Below are 22,409 nucleotides of genomic sequence, written 5' to 3' on the forward strand. Positions count from 1 at the left end.
TAGTTGCTCATGTACAACTAGAGCTCTCTTGAGGAGAGACAAGAAGAGGTATGTCGGGGGTCTTGCCAAGGATCTAGCCCAGCATTTCCCAACCTTTTCCAACCATAGCACCCCCTGTTGTCATGTGTAAGCAATCCAGCACCCTCAATTAATATCTTGTCATTACAATGACAAAAGAAAGTGAAGCATGTGCATCACTTCCCAGCACCCCCTATAATTGATTTCAATACCCACAGGGGGTGCTAGCACCCTAGGTTGGGAAACGGTGATGTAGAGTGTTATTTAAATGCTAATGACCTCCGACCTGCCTATCGTGCCCTGAAGAAACTCCACTCCAAGTCTACATCTCAAGTGAGCACTATTCGAAAAGTAGATGGTTGCCTTGTATTGGACGCAGATGGGCAGATGGCTCGTTGGGCTGAGTACTTTGATCAGCTGTTCATGGTGGATCCTCCAAGTGGACAGCTCCAAACTGCAGGGTTACATATGCTGGATGCTGATTCACGCATTGACGAAACTGCACCCTCCACTGATGATGTCAAAGAGGCTGTAGTAAAGTTGAGGGATGGAAAGACAGTTGGCTATAACAACAGTGCGGAGCTGCTCAAAGCAGGGGATGAGGCCATGATGCGTGGGTTGCATGCTGTCTTGACAGTTGTACGGCATTTAGGTACCACTCCCCATGAATGGAAAAAGGGTTTGGTCATCCCCATCTGGAAAGGGAAATGGGACCGACAGAACTGCAACAACTACCACAGTATAACACTGCTCAGCATACCAGGCAAGGTGCTTGCCCATTTGCTGTTGATGCGTATCCACAATCATCTGCCAAAACACCAGAGACCTAAAGAGTCTGGGTTGATGCCCGGTAAGTCAACAACTGACCGGATCCTAGCACATCGTGTACTGGTGGAGTGCTGACATGCTTCAACAAGAGATGCTTGCAACCTATGTCGATCTCAAGAAGGAGTTTGATTCGGTGCATCGAGAGACACTCTGGGATCTTCTGCATCTTCATGGGATTCCTACAGTGATTACCTGGCTTCTACTCTGGGACTGTGAGTGCTGTGAAGTGTGGAGGGAGCTTGTCCAGCTTCTTTCCTGTGAATAAGGGAGTGAGGCAGGGATGTGTGCTTGCTCCATTACTTTTCAACACTTGCATAGATTGGGTACTAGGCACAGTTGTAGACCAAAGTCATTGTGGAGCATGTCGGCAATACTGAGATTACAGATCTTGTTCTTGCCGATGTTGCAGTAATCTTTGCCGAGTCACTGGAGGCTTTGGTAATGGCTCTAGAGGCAATGCACAAGGAGGTGAAGCCCTGAAACTCCAGATTTCCTAGCCCAAGACCAAGGTTCTGGTGTATGGAGGCTTACTGGATGAAACAGTACAGTCTGTCCATGCGTGTGGCGAGGACAATGAGATCTCGGAAAACTTCACATACCTTGGTAGTGTAGTGCATAACGACGGTGGGTTGAGCCAGGAAGTTGTACAGCAGATTGGCCTGGCTCATGGTGCTATAGACTCACTCAACATGAGTATTTGGTATTGTCGGTACCTGTGCAGACGGACAAAGATTCGGATCTTCAATTCGCTGGTGATCCTTGTCTTAATCAATGGTTGTGAGACATAGATGCTGAACACTGATCTGAAGAGGCAAATTGATGTCTTTGATACTAGATGCCTTCACAAGACCATGGGGTACCGCTGGTATGACTTTGTGACAAATTGCTCCATTGAGACTGATTTGAGACCAATTACCAGCATAATCCATCAACACTAACTGCGACTATATGGGCACATGGCAAGCTACCCAGAAGCCAATTCTGCGTATCAGGTCATCTCCGAAAAGGATAACTCAGCATGGAGGAGGCCGAGGGGACGTCCAAAGAACACATGGCTGCTGCAAGTCGATGTCTCTTGCTGGGAGTTATTTAGTATGGGAAGGGAGTCTGCATCGAGACTCATGAGGCGTGACCGTATGGAGTGGCACCATAGGGTAGGCGGGATTTAGCTCACATGGGCAAAATCTTCCCTAACTTCTACTAGATACATGTCATTCATTCTGACCAGATATTAGGTTCACCTCTCTCACTTCATATAGTCTATGCTCTGCTTTTTCCATTTATAAGAAGAGCTCTGGCTGAGGACTGAGGGGAAGAAAGGGGGATACACTGGGATGTCAGTCATCACTAAATTATCCAAAATTAAAGAAGTCTTTAAAGATCCTCCTTCTAAGATTAGTTAAAAGAAAAAGGAAATACTGAAGCACACAGGGAGTTTCAGAGTTTACTACTTAAAAGGATAAACAACTGAGAATGCTGTTAGTTCTTGCATTAGGGAGAAAAGCCCTAAAAAAGAACATTTTTACAAATTCTACAAGTTGAAAACTCTCTGCTTAGTTCTGCACTTCCTCCTTCCTAGACAATCATCCTTAACTTTTGAATGACTTTTTTAATTACTTTTTAGGACTAGCACCTCTGGGCTCTTTTCACTCTTTTAATTGCATCTGGCCAATGTCTCTTACACAACAAGAAAAAATGTGTTCACTATCCCAAAGATCTACCAGGTGTCCAAACTTAATGTTAAAGGAAGAGAAGAATAGGAAGCAGAACACTCCTTCTCAAACATTACCTTTTTTTCCTAATGATCATGTTCTCAATGCATATGGTGGTACGTGGAGATGAAAGCCAGTACTGTCAGCCTGCAACAATGACAACATCACTAACCACATACTATGACATTAACCCAGGAACAATTTTCTTCTTACTACTACAATGAATCCAGTCTCACAGAGGACTCAGGGTGTTGGCCGTGTCTGTATCACATTGCTGTTACATTCAGTCAACTGGCACATTAGTAAAACAAAAGTTAGTGTGTGACAGACTACTAGTGACATGAAAAATGTAAAATAATTTTTTGTGACTCTATTTCTTTACTCTCTCTCTCTCTCTCTCTCTCTCTCTCTCTAGCTCATACTGTTATCCATTACAAAAGTTATTCCAAAAAGTTATTATATATGAGTGCATGTTTTTTTCAATGGCTTTCAATTTGATGTTAGAATGAGATTCTGTATATTTTCCAGGACACTTGGCAACACATACAAGTGCTACAACACTGCCAACCCTGTGCCCATAACAAGGGAAACCACAGGCCACATCCAACTGGCCTCCCAAACTTGTTGCTTTAGAGTTGAGGTGGCAACACTGTGTACAAGTATAGCCAACATTCACAAGCCACTGGATATAAAATCATAAAACTGGCAACATGAAATGGAATTTATTAAATTACTCAATCAAATGGTTCTAAGTCTAGCTCAATTTTTATTTCTTGTCAATACTCTGCATGACTCTTGCCTGTCAGTGAGATCTAACTGTGCAGACATTGTGGCGATCACAGAGGCGTGGCAGATAACTCCTGAGGTGTGTATGATTCAAGATTTCCAGCTGTTCCACCACCTAAGGAATCAACGCAGGGGGGGAGGAGTGGCCCTGTTTTGCCGCTCTGACCTCAGCCCCTCACACCTACACGTCGACGTCCCCGCCGGATTGGAGGCCCTGTGGGTGAGGGTTACCCCCTGCCACCCCGCAACACAGCCTCCATCATTGTGTGTGTTGTCTACCACCCTCCACGGGCCGCCACTGCACGGTTGCTCACTGATCACATCATCGAGACTGCTGATGCTCTACGGGTGAGATTTCCTGCTGCCAAGCTGGTAATCTGTGGTGACTTCAACCGCTTGGATATCAGTGAAATCCTGCACCAGCTACACCTCACCCAGGTCGTGGACTTCCCCACCCACCACCAGTCCACCCTCGACCTTATCATGACAGACCTGAGCCAGCAGTACTCGCCTCCCAAGCCACTCCCCCCCATGGGACGCAGCACCCACCTCTCCATCCTGTGGACACCCACCCCCACCACCTCGGTTCCCAGGTCAACTGTCACCAGATCCCACAGGCCCATGCCTGACTCCGCCATGAGGGAATTTGGGCAGTGGCTGACACATCACCCGTGGACCGAGGTACTGGAGGAGGAAGACGTCCACACAAAATGGCGGAACTACTTCACCACCACAACGGAAGCGTTCCACCACTACTTTCCCACCAAGGACATCACAGTGGACCCATCTGATGCCCCTTGGATGACGCCCTGCATCAAACGACTCCTTCGTCAGCGTGACAGGGCTTTCCACTCTAGCCCTGACCAGTACAGGAGTTTAAGGAACAGAGTTATCAGGGAAATTAAAAAAGCCAAGGCAAGCTACTACCCAGACAAAATTCACCATCTCAAGCTTACTAACAACAGACAGTGGTACGACAAGATTAAGTCTTTGTGTGGTTTACAAAACAAGCCTCTTCTCTTCCCTGTGTTTCACACCTTTCACCTGACAGCGCGGCCGAAGAGATTAACGGTCACTTCGCTGCGATCTGTCAGACACTCCCTCCCCTTCACTCCACTACTCTCCCAGCCTACCTCCCTGCCTCCTCCCTCCACCCCTGTCCAGGAGGTTGATGTTTACAGGAAGCTTCTTAAATTTAAACTAAACAGATCCACCACTCCCACTGACCTCCCCATCAAAATTTACAGAGAATTTGCCCCAGAACTTGCCACACCCCTTTGCTCTATCATCAATGCCTCCCTTTCTCAACATTCCTGCCCCGATGACTGGAAGACATCTTACGTCACCCCTCCCCAAAATTTCTAATCCACAGTCACTGAATGATCTAAGACCAGTCGCCATCACCCCTATACCCAGCCTTATCTGTGAAGATTTTGTGTTCGACTGGGCCTATAACAAAATTTGTAACTCTATTGACACACAACAATTTGGCAATATTAAATCCACCTCCACATCTCACTACCTTGTCAGCTTCCTGGAATTCGTCCACAGCCACCTGGACAAACGCAACACTTCTCTAGCTATTGCTTTTGTGGACTTCAGAAAGGCCTTTGATCTTGTTGATCACACTGTTGTGATAAATAAAGCCATCACTCTGGGTCTCTCTCCCTACCTGATAGCGTGGCTGGCAGACTTCCTCACGGGAAGGCGTCAGGCCGTTCGTTATCAGGGCTCTGTCTCCTCTTTCCAACAGCTCACATGCGGGGTCCCTCAGGGGACCAAGATGGGTCCACTGTGTTTCCTCATCCTTATCAACGATGCTCTCGTCCACACCCCCCACCGCTGGAAGTATGTGGACGACTGCACCGTGGGCGTACCCGTCAACAACACCAACCCAGACTTCTCAGCACTGCAGTCCACTCTAAACCAACTACAGACGTGGACGGAGGACAACAAAATGACCATCAACCACACCAAGACCGTGGTGATGCACATTTGTACCTCCACAGCAGCAGTCCCCCTCCCCAGCTTTCTGTGGGCCCTCACTCCCTCCAGGTGGTCCGCAGCACCAAGCTTCTAGGTGTCTTGGTGGATGATCAGTTATCATGGAAGCAGCATGTTTCCAACATCATCAGGTCAGCCTCATATAAAATCTATTTACTGCGCCGACTCAGGTCCCTGGGAGCACCGGCAGATGAGCTGAGGGGAGTGTACCTCACCTTTATACTCCCTAAGCTCATGTACGCCGCCCCAGCGTGGTCCTCCTCCTGAACCTCACACAACGACAACAGCTGGAGAGGGTTCAGAGGAGGGCGTTCAGGGTCATCCTTGGGCCTGCCTACAGGTCCTACGAGGACGCCCTGACCTGCCTGAGTCTGCCGAGGCTGGCCACAAGACACCAGGAAGCCTTGGAAAAATTTGGGGAAGGACTGCTGCGTCATCCACGTCTCCGCCACCTGCTACCCCCGACGTGCCTCCCCTGCTCGCGCCACCCGACACCAGAATCGCGTGGCGCCCTTAAGAGCACCGCGCACTGATCGGTACCGACTTAGCGCGGTGCCCACTACTGTGCGAGCCTTAAATAAATAAGTGAATTTCTAGGTTAAGTTTATCCATAGTTAGGTTAAGCATTTTTAGTTCATTGTGGTAATGTCCCCCCTGTACATTTTCAGTGTAATTTTTTACATTGCTAAACTAATAAACCAAATATTATTATTATTATTATTACACTGCCAGCACTGCCAGGCTGAGTCACTGGTAACCATCTCAAATTTTTCCACTCTTACAACATTTGCCTTTTCTTCCAGACCTTCATAGAACATTTTGTATTATCATCATTTTATTGACCTTTCACACTCAATACAAGTATGTAATGCCTCTTCATGGGGGATCCATGAGGGCAATGGTGGGCGGTAAATCTATACTTCTGCACCATACTCTCACTTCTGAACAAAACTATTTTCTTCTCTTCAGGTAGTTTTCAACTTAATTTGAATGAATCTGCATTTCATTTCCATTGTTTATCAGTACTTTTTATTCCCCCCTCCTCCCTTCCATAAAAAAAACTTGATCTATCCCCTCAAAGTACTTTTACAATGGAAAAAAGTATGAAAAAAAGTTAAATAATAACAGTTCCATCATCACAAAGTGCCACAAAAGCCTTAAAAGTAATCTGGACTGTTAGTGTAGGGGAGAGAACTCAAAAGCCACTCCTGCATACCACTGGCTATACCAACTTAATGAAAAACCTAATTTAACCAAAACTAACCTAACCAATATGTAGTTAACCTAACCTAACCTAACTGAGGTAACATAACCTAGCTGAAGCAACACACACTGCCAAGACATCTTTTTAAGAATAAATAGACTTAATCTAACCAAATTAAACTCATCTAACCAAAGCAACCAAAGCCTAACCTTTCTGGCACAAATGAAAAAAATTAATATGGTCATTATCTTATTTCTCTTCATAAAATCTGGCAATACAATAGAAATAATTGAGAGAAAACCCTGTCCATAGACTGATTCAAACTGAGTCACTTCTCTCTGCACACTGCTCTGATTGGCTAGACTTATTCTGTATTTCTTTTTATTGGCTAGTGGCTGCATGCTCACAAAACAGAACCAATCACCAAAATTCATTTCACCCTTCCTCTTCTTTTCTTGTGATTCCCTTCAGCTCGTTTGTTGTTTTCCCCACAATATTTGTGTTTCCACACCTCCAGTGCCTGCTATAGGGTGATCCTCATGCCATGAGGATCACCCTGACTCTGTGGCCCTGAGTGATAGTTCAGAGATACTTATCTATTCCTTCTCAGCCCTAACTCCTCAGTCTGGAGCTACCCTGCACTGTGAGTGAATTGTTTTTCTGCGTTTTCACCTTGTGTCCTTTACTCTGGCATCGAAGCATCCCTTACAGGAAAGTGATTCCAAGAAATCAAGTAAGATTGTAACTATTGGAAAGAAGTTGGAAGTGTTAGATCACTATGCTAGTGGAGAAGACCTCAGTGATTGTCCATGCAACAGGACTGAGCTAATAAAATGAGAAAGTCTGTTTTTATTGTCCCATAACCCAGCAATGTATTATTTTTTTTTTAAGGTTTGAGTAACAAAATCCCCAAATAAGCAGACTTTCCCAGTGGCCAGGAAATAACCCCCTATTACCACTATTTACTATGGGAAAATTATGTTTGAATAACGTGATTTTGAATATTGCGATGTCTTCAGGAATGCAACCCTCTCATTAATTGAGTTAACTGTATTATCTTGCTCCCTCCTACTGTCTCTATTCTCACTTTCATCCCAAAGCTGGATGTTATGTCTACGTGTGCAATAACTTGACTTGCTCTCGTGCCTACACTTTTGAATCTTCTGAGTTTTCCACCATCTCATTTCAACTCAAAAGTCGCCCTCTAACTAAATTTATCTGTGCTGTCTATCTCTCCCCTAACTCCTCTGACTACAGTAAATTCTTTCACTATCTAGCTTCTAAATTCTGTCCCTCTACCCTTTCAAGGAGATCTCCATCCTTGGAGACTTCAATGTTCACCATCAGTTTTGGCTTTCCTCTCCCTTCACTGACCATCTTGGTGAACTAGGATTTAACTTTGCTATCCTCCATGACCTAGAGCAGTGGTTCCCAAACTATCTTACCTGACGCCCCCTTCTTGCTTCCAGTAGACCCGCACCCCCCCCCCACTTCCTCTTTTGCTCATGTGAACTTATTTTATTTTATTGCATTTATTTCTTAGCATTGTTCAGGAAAACAGATCTCTGTTTGTATTAAATTTTAATAATGAAAGCCACTCAAACAAATAATAGTACATTCCAGAGAGACATTTTTTCTAAGTAAACTAAACACATTTGGTTGAAAGGGAGCGAAAAAAAACTTTAGCAAACTGGCAAAATTGACTTGCAATTTTAAGAATCTAAATAAATTGAAAACATTACATATAATATTTGGAAAGACTCATGAGACTTAGGCACAATTTTATGAACTAATTTAATGAGATGGATGCTGTTGCTTCTTCCTCACAAGATCAGAAATCCTAGGTTTGAAGGATGACAGCGCACAACGCAAGTCATTTGCTACATCAAGTCGGTTCCGCTGTTTTGTTTTCAGGACAACAAGAGCCGAAAACCCTGCTTCACAAAGATAAGTTGAAGAAAAGGGAAGAATCACACGAAATGCTTCTTCACCTACTTTTGGGTACATGGGAAGATATTTCAACCAAAACTCTTCTAACTTCATTGTTTCAAAGTCCCTTTTCGCGCTCGAGTCACATTTCAAATCGATGGCTTCCTCTTGCAGTGAGTCCAGTAACAACTCCACACTGCTATAATCATATTTTGCAAGTATTTAATGGCAGATATTTGTTCTTTGATTTTATTATTCTTATAATCTATTAAAACATTTTTTTTAGCAGATGACTTCACGCCTTGAATTCTCTTTCGCCTCCCTAGGGGCGTTTGGGAACCACTGACCTAGAGCAACTGGTGCAACACCATACTTGCATTCCTGACTGTCTTGGAGATATGCCCAACATTCTTGACCTTTTCTTTACCTCTAATCCTTCTGTTTATGCTCTTATCCTCTCTTCACCGTTAGGCTCTTCTGATCACAATCTCAAATCTATATATTGTCCTATTTCTCCAATCCCTCCTCAGGATCCCCTAAGGCAGAGGTACCTCTGACATTTTGCCCCTGCCAGTTGGGAGACCTGAGGTGGTATTATGCTGATTTTCACTGGAATGATTACAGTTTTTGAGTCAGAGACCCATCTGTGTGCAGAACCCATAACAGAGGCGAGTGTCTGACATGGAGATGTACATTCCTCACTCTTTTTCTCAACCTAAACCTTCTAAACCTTTGTTTAAAACAGCCTGTTCTCGTGCTATACATGACAGATGTTGCCAACAAAAGGTACCTGAACCTTCCATTACCTAAATATCATGCACTTTATATTTCTGCCCGGAATTATGCCAAGTCTTCAACCTGCCAAACAGTCTTTCATATATAGAAAATGTCAAAATCTCTCAAATTCCCCTTCAGACTTCTGACAACTGGCCAAAAATATCTCTAATAACTTTACTCCATTATCTTTCCCTCCTTTATTTCATCCTGATGGCACCACTGCCATCTCTTCTGTCTCTAAAGCTGAACTCTTCTCTCAAACCTTTGCTAACAACTTCACTTTGGATGATTCTGGGCTTGTCCCTCCCTCTCCTTCTCCCTCTGACCATTTCATGCCATCAATTAAAATTCTTTGTAATGATGTTTTCCATGCCCTCGCTCACCTAAACCCTTGGAGGGCTTGTGGACCTGATGGGGGCCCTCCTATCTTTCTCAAAAACTACCTCCAGGCTTGCACCTCGCCTGGCCAAAACACTTCCAACTCTATCTATTGACTTCTACCTTTCCTTCTTGCTGGAAGTTTGCAGTTCCCAAAAAGTTTCCTCTCCGACAATTCAATTATTGCTGTGGTAGATGGCCACTGTTCTTCTCCTAAATCTATTAGCAGTGGTGTTCCTCAGGGTTCTGTCCTGTCATCCACTCTCCTCCTGTTATTCATAAATGATCTTAACCAAACTTCTTGCCCTATCCACTCCTACGCTGATGATACCACCCTACGCCTTTCCATGTCTTTTCAGAGACAACCAATCCTTCAGGAAGTCAACGTGTCATGCAGGGACACCACAGAACATCTAACTCCTGATCTTTCTAAGATTTCTAAATGAAGCAGAGAAAACTTATTAATGTTCAATGCATCAAAAATTCAATTCCTCTATCTACCTCAACAAAACTTTCTAGACAACTATTCCCTCTTTTTCAGAGACACTCAACTGTCTTCCTCTTCCACACTGAATATCCTGAGCCTGTCCTTTACTCATAATCTAAAGTAGAAACTTCACATCTTACTAAAGCAGCTTGTATGTAGTTAGGTGTTCTGAGGCATCTTTGCCAGCTTTTCTCACCACTCCCCCAACTCCTAATTCTGTTCAAAGGTTTCATCTGCCTATGCATGGAGTACTCTTTGCAGTTTAGGGGATTCCACTCACACAGCTTTATTAGATAGAATGGAATCAAAACTGTCAAATAAATTCCATCCCTGACTGACTGTCTTCAGCCTCCTTCTCACTGCTGGAATGTTGCATCTCTTGCTATCTTTTATCATTATTTTCATACGAACTGTTTATTTGATCTTGCTAACTGTATGCCTCCCCTCCTGCAGCCTCGCTGCACAAGGCTTTCCTTTCCTTTTTTCTTTTTTTTTTATCACCCATATTCTGTCCAACTTCCATTTGCAAGAGTTAACTAACCAGTATTCTCAATCTTTCATACCTTTCTCTGGTCAACTCTGGAACTCCCTGCTTGTGTCTGTATTTCCAACTTCCTATGACTTCACTTCATTCAAGAAGAAGGTTTCAAGACATTTGTCCCCGTCATTTGGCTAACTATTGCCTCTGTAAGGAGGATGGCAACTTTGTGGGCCTCTTTTCAGTAAATCTTACCAATAGTACCTTCATAAGTATTTTTTAATACTCCCTTCCCCTCCTCACCAAGCTTGGGGGCATGTGGGGAATTGGGGGATTGGGGGGAACACACACACACACATATATATATATATATATATATATATATATATATATATATATATATATATATATATATATATATATATATAGCAAAATTTGCCCCCACTCCAAAAAAGTGCATGGACCCCCTTTAGCCTGAACTAGCTGGAGGCTGCACCCCCAGACCCTAACCTAACCAAACCTATCCTAAATTTCTTCTAGCAAGGGAGGGTTGTGCCCCTCAGACCCTCCTAGATTGAACTAACTGGGAGGGGCTGTGCCCCCCAGACCCCTCCAAGGACCCCCAACGTCATGTACTACGTCACAGTGGCCACATGTTCACCAACACCCGAACACACATATAATTCTCCTTGCTTGCAAGTGGGGCACCAAGCTTCGTCATTGTGGACTTAGTTTTTTTGGGAGGCACCTACCAAACTTTGAGAGCCTGTGTAGGACACACTAAGGCCGAGTGCTAAACAGAATCACAAAAAATGTGTTGGCCACAAACTATTTTATAACTAAATGTCAGTATTTTACAGCCAGTCATTCCCTCTTACATAAAAAATAAATAAACAAAAAATATAATGAAATGGGTAAGAAAAGCCATCTTGAGTTTGGTTTAAGAGTATAAAAATACCCAGTGATCTAGTTAAGTTAGGCTACAATGGATTAAGTTTATATTTTTATAAGAACTTAGCTCATAAGTTAGGTTGAGCAACATTCATTGAGATTACAATCCATGGCTCCTAGTTGTGTGGTTTTCAATATTTGCTGACATTTTAGTTTTACTCAAAAATGCGTGAAAATCCTGCTCCCAAACTGAAAACCCACTCCCAAAGCAAGGTAGTGGGCACTGACTACATGGTTGGTTATCCGTGATTGCTATGGTTAGGCAAACATGTACGGTCTTATTCAGAAACACTTTGCTCTCACCATCACTACTTTCCAAAGACTATAGTTGAAGATGGTCATGTTTCTAAGGGTATTTTTATGGTTCCCTTGAATAGACTCCACTAAAAGGTCTCCAATAAATCCAGTGTTCCATACACAAGGAATACGCCAGAAGAGAGAGGCAATGTCCTAATAAAGTGGTCCCTCCAACTCTCCTTGTTTCCCAGCTCCCCCTTCAAAACTCACTCAGCTGACAGGATGTGGGACCACTGTCCTAATAAAGTGGTCCCTCCACTTCTTATTTCCCAGCTCCCCCTTCAAAACTCTTTCACTCAGCTGACAGGATGTGGGAGCCCTGTCCTAATAAAGTGGCCCCTCCACCTCTCTTCATTTCCCGGGTCCCTCTTCGTAAATCTTTCACTCAGATGACAGGACGTGGGAATGAAAACTTACAGAAACTAACCCAGCCCAAACTTTAACCTAACCTAACCCTTACTAACTTATCTAACCTAACCTTGTTCAGGTGACGTGCACCGCAAATACATCTTCCTCAGAACCTTTCTGACCAATAGCGTGGTTGAGTTATGTTAGCAAGGTTGGGTTACGTTAAAGTCAGGATTAGGTTAGTTTCAGTCATTTCATTCCCACATTAGTGAATGTGAGTTTTTTTACAGAATGAACATAGCAGAACTGGTGTAGGTGCTTCGTAAAAGACTTGTAGGTAGTCCTGAGACCTTATTAACAGATCTGACATGGACAGTGTCCACAATCACATCGATATCTTTTTTCCCTCTTTTGTTAACGATTTAGGATAATACAAGGCGTTCTATTAAATCTGGAAGAGACAAACGAATAATAAGGACGCAAAAGAGCTCTAGATGAGCAAAGTATACCAGTAATCACCTAAATTACGTCACCATGACGTGGCGGGCAGTAAGTTGCTTACACACAGTCGATCACTAGGCACCGCCTCTTGACACTTACATCCCACCTTACTTACAACCAATCCACTAATACCTGTCTACACCGACCAACTATAACTTCATCTACTGCTTACATAATTATTGTTTACGGCAAGTAATAAGCTGACACCACCACCAGAAAATTAACGAATAACGAACGCCTTGCCTTCCCCACTGGCTGGAGACTTGCCGCCTTACTTAGCCATGCTTCTCAGTTATTACGCTACTCTCACGTGTCTTCCTTCACCTACAGAGACTCAAGGTGCCCTGACTTCACGCCACTGTAAGGGATGAAACATTAACTCACACAGTGTTGCAACGGAATGTTATAAGATCGAGCCAAAAGAACTCCTCCTGCCCGGCGTAACCTCACGTTCCAACAATGCCGACCACTGAGCGGTGGGCCGGTGGCGGTGGGTGAGTGAGTGGCTCCTGCAATGTTACCACCTCACCTCCCTTAACGCAACACGCGCATTAAGGCGCTACAATTGCGATGTTTAACAGCAAAACGCGCTACATTATGAACATTTCTGAGTGGCGTTCCTTGTACCTATGCGATATTATAAAAAAGAAAAGAAAAAGAAAATTCGGCAAACTAAATTTTCATAATCCAGATTACTTGGAACATAAGTACCATTCAATATGTATATTGCATACATGTCTATGGGGATAGTGATGGACACACATATAAACATTATACTAAGTATTAATTATTTGTTTCACGCTTACACTTACAAGCGAAAAAAATCCACTTAAAATTCATCATTAGCCTCGTCTTTCTGATCCCGTGAACTACTATGGTAATGCTTCCTTCTGCAGGCTCCGTGAGGCTTTTATCCTTAACTAAAAACACTTCATTCGCTAGTGTCTGCGTGTCAAGCGGTGTAAGGCGGTGAGTGACGTGCGTGCCTCTCACAGTTAATAGTAAATAAATATTATTAAAATCAATTTGTATATTTAGAAAATATTTATATAAAATACTGTTTCCTCACCACTTTTTTTTATTTCTTTTTCACTTTACGTAATGCTCCAGAAAACGCGCTCGGCCTTGTAATTTAGCGTTAGAAAAAACTCTAGCCGCAGTTTACTAGAAAAATAAAAACCGCTGAAACACTGTGGACCACGTTAGAAATTGCGCGTTCCACGCTAAAATGGGAACACTGCGTCACTGACGCGCGCGCGCACACACACCCACACCTATTGATTTGCCATTTTGCGGAATTCCTCCCCCTATATCATTACCTACTCCTACAATTTATCTAGCTTTTATCATATCCTGTATACATCTAATCGTTGCATACCTTTCTGGTAGATGTGTACACCGATTCTTATTTATTTAATATTTATTGATTTATTTTATTTATTTATTTATTTCAGTCCTCCGCTGAACCTCCCATCTATCAAAGACAGGTCTCATTGATTTTGAATGATGTGCGAGATTATAGTCCTTGTAATCGTTACTCCATACATTATTGAAACTGTACCAATTTTTTTTTTTTTTTTTTTGTTCCTACATATATTGTTTCTCCCTAAGTACATATTTAATTTCTGTGTTAGTCTGTCTTTATATCGTTTTTTTTTTCTTTATTATTATTGCTAATAACCTCAATCCTTTTCTGTATAGCTACATTTGTAATGATTTCTTGATTTCAGTTCTTTCTAAGTATTATTACTTTTTTAATGTATATTATCACTATGTCAATATTGATTTATCCTTTTATTAGTTGTCCCTCCCATGGTGTTATGGTTCTATTACTTATTATGTATCTCTGTAGGCATATCAGTACTGTTATTATTATTTTTTTTTTTTTTTTTTTTACATATCTGCACTATTCCCTGATTGACTGATTGATACACTTATTGTTGTATCAACAATGAAATACAACAAAGGAGGAGCATGGACCTTGCCACCCACCCTCTGGGCAAAGACTTCAGGTTAAAGTATCAAAAATATATCAATTAATAGATAGTATACACAACAAGGATATACAAGTACTTAAATAAATAAATACAGATATTGCACACCTTATTGCATGAACATCCTACAGTCTGGGAGCAAACTGAGGATATTCCTTGAGTATATCCCTGAGAGTGGCTTGGTGTAGATGTAGATGGCCAATGAGGCTATACAAGTCATGTTGACCTTGTGGCCTAAATTTTGCAGCGAGAGGACATTCCATGATATAGTGACGCAGAGTGTGTCCCCTTGGTGCAGCAAACAGCACACAGCACACACCAGGAGAAGCACTGACTTCCCAAAAGTATTTGTAGCCTAATGTGAGCCTCATTGCCACTCTGTCGTGTGATGCAGTGTCTCCTCCGTAGGTGTAAGCACAGCTCTGGTATGACACGTGCATAGTGAAGACTAGTGCTACTGCCCCTATGGCAACAAAGCTCCAACTGATCACTAATGCTACTTTGTACAAAGTCCTTAATGCTACTCTTAACATAACCCAGAGTGTACTCAGTGCCAGGGTCCACTGTGTCATCTTGTAGGGCACACTGAGCAAGGTGGTCTGCTTTTTCATTTAGTGGGATACCCACATGAGAGGGTATCCAGATGAAATGGACCGTGGCACCAGCACCTTCTAGGGCGTGGATGAGATCAAGACACTTATTAACTAGATCACAGTCCATGGGGGAGGTGGATTGAAGGGCATACAATGCAGCCTGACTGTCAATAAAGAAATATACATTCTTATGGAGAGGCGCCACAATGTGGAGCGCCTCCAGAACAGCATACAGTTCTGCTCTAGTGGAAGACATGGGTGCAGGGAGCCGCCTGGAAACCTCAGTGTCAGTGTAGAGACTGGCAGAGATGTAGTCATGGATGAACAGCCCACATCTGGACTTGCTGCCATTGACTGACCCATCACAATAAACATGAATAGCCTGAACGTGTGGGTACTTGGACAATTTGGTCATGAACATGTCTTGCAGTACATGAAGGAGCCAGTCCCTCTTGGGCTGATGCAGAGAGTGAATATCAACACGGACATGGTGAGGGTTCCAGGCAGGTTGTAGCAGTGACATAATAACATTAATACAGGCCTCGCCTACACCTACTCTTGTCAGTACTCCCAAGATCTTCCTGAGATATGGTGTTGTAGGATCCCTTTAGAGAGTCAGAGCTCGTGCATAGCATCCAACCAACTGTGCAAGTAATTTCCTGCATCCTACACATAATACTCAGCAGGTGCAGTTCAGTTTGAGGACCTCAATCCGTGCAGTCCTGGGGAATCCCAAGATTATCCTCATGGCTTCATTCTGAACAAGCTCCAGGGGACGGAGTTGGGTGGCATTAAACTGTATTAACACAGGGGTGGCATAATCAATGAGGGACCGTATGCCAGATATATAGAACATTCTTAGGACTGGAATGCCAGCCCCCAGACCCCTGTTTGTTAACAGCCAAAGTGGTGCTAGCTGTAGCAGACAGAGGTCTCAAAAATAGTGGACGGCTTGGGGAGACTTCCTGAAGCTCATCTGAACACCCAAGTACCTGTATGTATGAACTCTAGGGATGGGAACATTATTTATGTTTTACATTCATTAATCACTAGTCCCATTTGGACACACAATGCTGCTAGTTGTGACAAAGCTAACTGGAGAATCCTAGGTGTGGGGCATTGGAGGAGTATGTCATCAGCATAGATGAGGACCTGGGTGCCCTGCGGAAAGGAACAGCGCGCAATTTTGTTCATTAAAACATTGAAGAGCACTGGACTGAGGACTCCACCCTGTGGTATTCCAAGCTCAAAGACTTTCTCAGGGGAGACTGCACCTTGGAACCAAACCTGTGCTGTTCTGTTGTACCAATAGTCTGTGATCCATCCTAATAATCTACCTTTGACACCTTTGAGAATGAGTTCCTCCATAATAACATCTTTGTTGGCCCTATCGAAGGCACCCTTGAAATCAACATAAGCTCTGCAGGAAGCATCCTTATTCATAAGGCACTCAATAAAACAATGACTTGTAGAGTGACCTTTTAGGAAGCCTTGTACATTGCCAGAGAGTACATGGCCCACCTTATACATAAGCCTGTTCATTATTACCTGTTCCATCATCTTACACAGACAGCTCTATTCCCTAATGATCTTTCATTAAACTGTTTTTACTCCTTTCATTGACTCACATCATTGCTTATGTATATGCAATTTAAGCTCTGTTATACTTTATTTTATCTTTAGACCAATATCTGTGCATGAGTCTAACATTTACCTTGATTTTAGTTTTATATATTTTCATCCCCAAATTTCATCCATTGCATATACTACTAAGATTCTTCAGAAAAATAAATGCATAACGAACATGAGACACTAAATACTCTTTCTTAATTTTTCTATACTCTAATTCCATTAATAAATAATACTTGAAACACCGTAACTGTTATGAGCTCTCAAACTCACACTTCCGACCTCGCAACTTGTTAGTGCTTTGGTTACGATATATCCTGGAAACATATTGTACCTCTCCTTAATAACTACATCGTAAATGGACATTGGAAGCTGCGAGCTACTAGGAGCACTTGTAACTCTTTATGACATTCAAGGCACCACTTCAACCTTAATCAAGATAATTTTTGGATAAGTATAGTAGACAGTGGTTATTTGTTACTTCTAAATGCACTTATATTGAAGTAAGACTTATTTGAGGTCTCGGAGAGGGAACAAAAAAGACAGTAAGGTATTTCTTTTGGTGATGATTTCCTACAGAAATTTTATTCAGTCGTTGCTTTCTTATGGCCTGAGTGGACAGAACATATAACTTTAGTGGATGTTGTTCCAATCAATAACTTCTTAACTTGAGCAAAAGTAAGGAACATCAATGTTAAGAATAATTTGCTGTCTAGATGGGAGTCACTTTTCTACCATTTATATTTCTCAGGACCTTACTTTCCTCTAAAGGCAGGAAATACAGGCCAAGCATTCTAGAGATCAGGTTTCTACTAACTCCTGGAATGTTCCCAGTCAAATTGGACCTTCTGTCTGCTCTGGTCCTTCTGCATCCTGCTGGCCCACCTGTCGCTTCCCTGGGAGCCATTGGTGACCCAGCCATGAGTGGGCCTCTGAGAGGCCAAAAAACTCAGGGTAAATTCTGCAATTCCTCATTTCTAAGTCTGTAAATAGCTCTGTTCATCATTTATTTTTCAGTATAGTTGTGTTAAATGTTAATAGTCTCACAAACAAGTTACACATTTTGAGTGATATGCTTATAGATAATTGCATTGATATGTGTTGTGTTACCGAGACCTGGTTGTGTCCCTTTATTCCCATTTCTACTGTTAACATCTCCGGATACAAATTTTTTAGACATGAGTCCTCAACTTGTACAAGAAAACTTGGGGTGGGTATTTATATTAAAGATAGCATAAAATTTGGTAAAATTTTCATAACCATACCAACACCATTGGAATGTATCTCCCTGATTTCAACCTAATGTCATTACACTTAACCCTCGGCTATCGCACCCAATTAGGGCCGAAATAGCATCGCTATAGCCAAAAATGCGATAGCCACATTGATCTTGGCAGGAAGGCGGTTTTGGCCAATGAGCGCTCAGATATCCCATGACGTCATGGCTGGGCGCGCGATAGCAGGCATCTAAGGTCGCGATAATGAAATTTTAGCAGCTTTTCATGGGTGCGTGATAACAATAAAACACGATAGCGGAAGTCGCGATAGCCGAGGGTTGACTGTAGTTGTTCATAGGCCACCTAACAACTCTACACTTGATAATATTGCACTTATTTCTTTTCTTGAGACTTTTTGTGTCAACAGAGAGTTCATTTTGATGGGTGATTTTAACCTTGCTATTATTGATTGGTCCTCTGATATTAGGTCAATCAGCAATATATAATAAATAGGTTTTTGGATGTCTTTACACTTCTCAGATTTAAACAGCGGAGTAATGCACCAACCTTTGTTCATTCCGACAATATCCTCGACCTTGCCTACCTTAAATGAAAGTGTCAATGAATATGACTTTTCAAAAGAAATGATAATCTGTTCAATAGTTATTTAAGTAGCAGCAATTGAGATTTTGAATTCCTTGGGCTTAATATTGACCAAATGTATATCAAATTTAGGAATATGTTACAGGAAGCCTTCCAGTGGCTTATTGCTGTAAAGACTTGCCTGCTCACTAGGAGACCACTTTGGTCCAGAAATGTCTCAGGAGCTGCCAAACTTCTGAAACAACAATGTTGGCTTGATTATAAAGATGCTCGTCAAAGGTTTGGCTGATATTCTCCTGTGGCCTCTAGACTGTGGTTCTCTTTTAAGATTGCCTCATTGTAATATAGTGCATCAGTACATAATGCAGTAAGCAACTTTGAATTGTCGCTAGTCTGTGGTGGGGATGATGACTCCAAACATTTCTATAATTACATTCGTCAGAAAAAAGTTAACTGATTATTGGCCCCCTAGAGAGGGATGGTGAATGGCTCATGTAGGGTGCTGATATGGCTGAATTCTTTGTTAGAGCCTTCTCTGGAGTGTTCTCTAATGCTGTCCTTGAAAATTCTTCCTTGCTTCAAACTTGTGAGATTATATTGGAGCTTGATGCCTACATGTTTGACACTTTTAGTACTGAATCTATACTGTTAAAACTCAAGTCAAGTTGCTGCTCTGGCCCAGATCTGCTGCCACCAATACTGCTGAGATGTGCAACCTCTTAAAGTTATCCTGTTTTACTCATTTGTCGTAAACCTTTATCGTCCAAGCTGGAAGGAAGCAAATATCATTCCTTTATTTAAAGGTGGTATTCACTCTAATCCCCTCAATTATAGACCCATTAGCCTGACGTCTGTTTGCTGCAATTCCTTTGAAAAATCATTGTTTCTCACTTGTCTCATCATCAGTTTGGCTTTAGGTCTGTTAGATCTGTTTCTGATCAACTTCTGTACACCTGTAACTATGTCACTGATTATCATGATCAAGGTATCTTAGTTGATATTATATTTTTTTATTACAAGACAGCTTTTGATGTGGTCAACCATCAGTTGATTCTTACTATGTTACACAGTATTGCTACCAGAGGCACTCTGTTGGTATGGCTTCATGATTATTTATCTGGTAGGACAATGAAAGTTATTGTCCAGGGCTACCCAAGTTATAGTGTCCATGTTGGGAGTGGTGTTCTTCAAGGTTCTGCGATCGGGCCTCTATTATTGGTAATTAACATCAATCACGTTTCTAATTTGACTTGTAAATATTGCCTTTTTGCTGATGATTTTAAATTATACCTAACTGCCCCAATCTCTAAAGCTGACTTTGTTAAGCCATTACTTAATGCAGAGAGATGTAAACTCCTTGAGATCAGTCTTTCATGGGGCTTGTCATTTTCTGTTGAGAAATGTATCACAAATAGATTTTGTAGATGGTTCCATAATGCACCTTCTTCACTTCCATATTTTATTGGTATTCAGCAAATTCCACTCAGGCAAATGCATAAGGACCTGGGTGTATGGGTAGACCATGACCTTAAGTTCCATCTACATGTAAGAGAAAGTGCAATGAAGGCAAATGGGGTGAGGTTTGGCATTCTAAAAGGCACAGTGTACTGCTCCCTTGAATTTATGAAAGCTGTATTTGTTACCCATATACGACCAATCCTGGATTACTCGTCTGTGGTGTGGAACACAGGCTACCTTGGTTATCTTAGATGTTGGAAGGAGTACAGCAGAAGTGGACAAAGATATGATATCTGGGTTCAGTGACTTGAGTTACTCTGAATGTGTCTCTGCACTTAAGTTAAAGGCAGTTTGCTTAAAGCTGATCTTATCATGGCTTATAAGATTTTACATGGCTTGTGCCCTGATTTAAATCATTTGTTTGTCAGGAACAGGAGGTTTCTACCCCCACCTTTTACATGTTAACGGATAGGTCTATTTCTCTTTCATTTTTTCAGTGACGGACATGTTTTCGAATATGTTATATTTCAATGCATTTCTAATAAGATCCCGAGGGCAGATTTATTATTTAGGTTATTGATTTTCTTTATCTGAATTTAAAAAAAAGTAACTAAGAAGAATAAAACAAAATTAACAAAAAAATATATAAAAAAATAATAGACAAAAAAGGCCCTCGACAAGCTGTTGCAAACTTCTTGATCTTTAAAATGCACTTTGTTTCATGAAAATCGGTTCATAAATAGGGACAAAATAGCATTTTTAGTTTGAAAAACTGCTTTTTTTCAGGAGAGCTAAAAAAAGAAAAAGTTTCCAATTTCTTTAATAACTCTATTTCTTTTTGCTATACAACTATGAATTTTGGTATGGAAGTACTTCTGGGCACACCTGATCATATGTAAGTAAATCAATATCATACAGTGTTTCTAACCTAATGAGCCTTTACCGGTACATAAGGCACCTCACCACTGGGGGTTCTCGGAAAAGCAGTTTCATCATCAAGGGGTGTTTTTGTACCAGTGGTGGGCTCCTTCCCTTCACTCAACTGCTAATCCAACCCAATACAACACTAAAACTCTCCTGGAGCATAGTTGTCATCAGTTGCTTCCCTCTTGCGCTTCTTCGGTGTGGAGATTTGTGCTTTCCGGAGTCTTACTCTGTCTTTCGCCTGGAGCCGACGAAGAATGTGCAGGTCTATGGATCCATTTTCCATAAACATTTCAGCTCCCACATATCCAAAGTTGTGTTGTAACACAGTGAGGGTAGTTGAAAATTTAACTGTCTCCAATCCATAAAAATGGGTCTTCGACAAGGAGGACCAGATCTTGGAATGAAAGGCCTCGTTCGGGTTTTGTGTCCTTCCTTTGAGGCACCGCTGCAGCAGGTCATCTTCTGTAAGACTTCGGTATAGCATGAAGATCTTCTTCCTGTCCTCATTATCTAGGATGAATTTCACTTTCATTTGGTCGTGTGAAGGTGGAGTTTTATTTTCTGCAATGGCCTTGTTGTAGAAGCACCATGAGTTGCTTCCTTCGGGGCAAGAATGGTGATATGGCCTCTCATTAGTGCTGGAGACATGGTAATATGTCGACAAAATATCTGTCCTTAGCATTTCCACAGTTTTACCGACATTTCGTCGCACTGCCTGCCCATAATAATAGGTGAGTTTATCAATGACATTATTATCCGCTTTCAATTTTCTCAGTCTGGTCCCAAGTCTTTTTGCAACATGGTTGACACACTCTTCTTTGACTACTGTTATTCCCTCATAAGGTCCCTTTCCATCATTGAGGGCACACACAGCAGAAAAGGCACTACTGTCCCCATCACCCACAAATGTCACATACCTCATATTGAGCTTTTCAACTGATCTTTCCCATAAGATTTTGGCACCTTCAGCCTCCATCCCTCCACTTTTTCCATCATAAGTGTGAGAACATTTTCCAGCATGCATGTCTATCTTTTTCTTGTATTCTTCTGCACTCAACTTCTTGAGCCTGAGTTTGTTTGCAAGCTGAGTGCATACCAAACAAAAGTTAGACAACACTTCAAAATCAAGCAGGAAGCCTGTCTCACACTCTATTACACACACAATACCAATGTGACTCTTATGACCCCTTGTAAGCCATGTCCCATCACAGGTCACATCCACATTCAGAATGCCATTCTCATCTGGTGTATGGCCTAGCCTTCCATAATGATGGAAAACACATTTTTTCA

General features: G+C 42.1%; 1 protein-coding gene across 4 annotated transcripts in view; it reads right to left on the reverse strand.

Annotated features, from left to right (window-relative positions):
- The window catches only part of LOC123515065, a 51,277-nt gene extending 38,044 nt beyond the window's left edge, over positions 1-13,233 (reverse strand). For 2 of the 4 annotated variants that reach the window (XM_045273474.1, XM_045273465.1), the window contains exons 1-2: positions 13,083-13,232; positions 2,636-2,705 (exon numbers count right to left, since the gene is read on the reverse strand). In XM_045273474.1, the coding sequence (XP_045129409.1) occupies positions 2,636-2,655 (20 nt within the window). In that variant the 5' untranslated portion in view covers positions 2,656-2,705; positions 13,083-13,232. Of the gene's footprint in view, positions 1-2,635; positions 2,706-13,082 lie in introns of all 4 variants that reach the window. The other 2 variants (XM_045273483.1, XM_045273487.1) reach the window with 2 other exon arrangements.
- Positions 13,234-22,409: the final 9,176 nt, after the last annotated feature.

This window comes from Portunus trituberculatus, chromosome 5 (assembly GCF_017591435.1).
Source record: "Portunus trituberculatus isolate SZX2019 chromosome 5, ASM1759143v1, whole genome shotgun sequence".
Lineage (NCBI taxonomy): Eukaryota > Metazoa > Arthropoda > Malacostraca > Decapoda > Portunidae > Portunus > Portunus trituberculatus.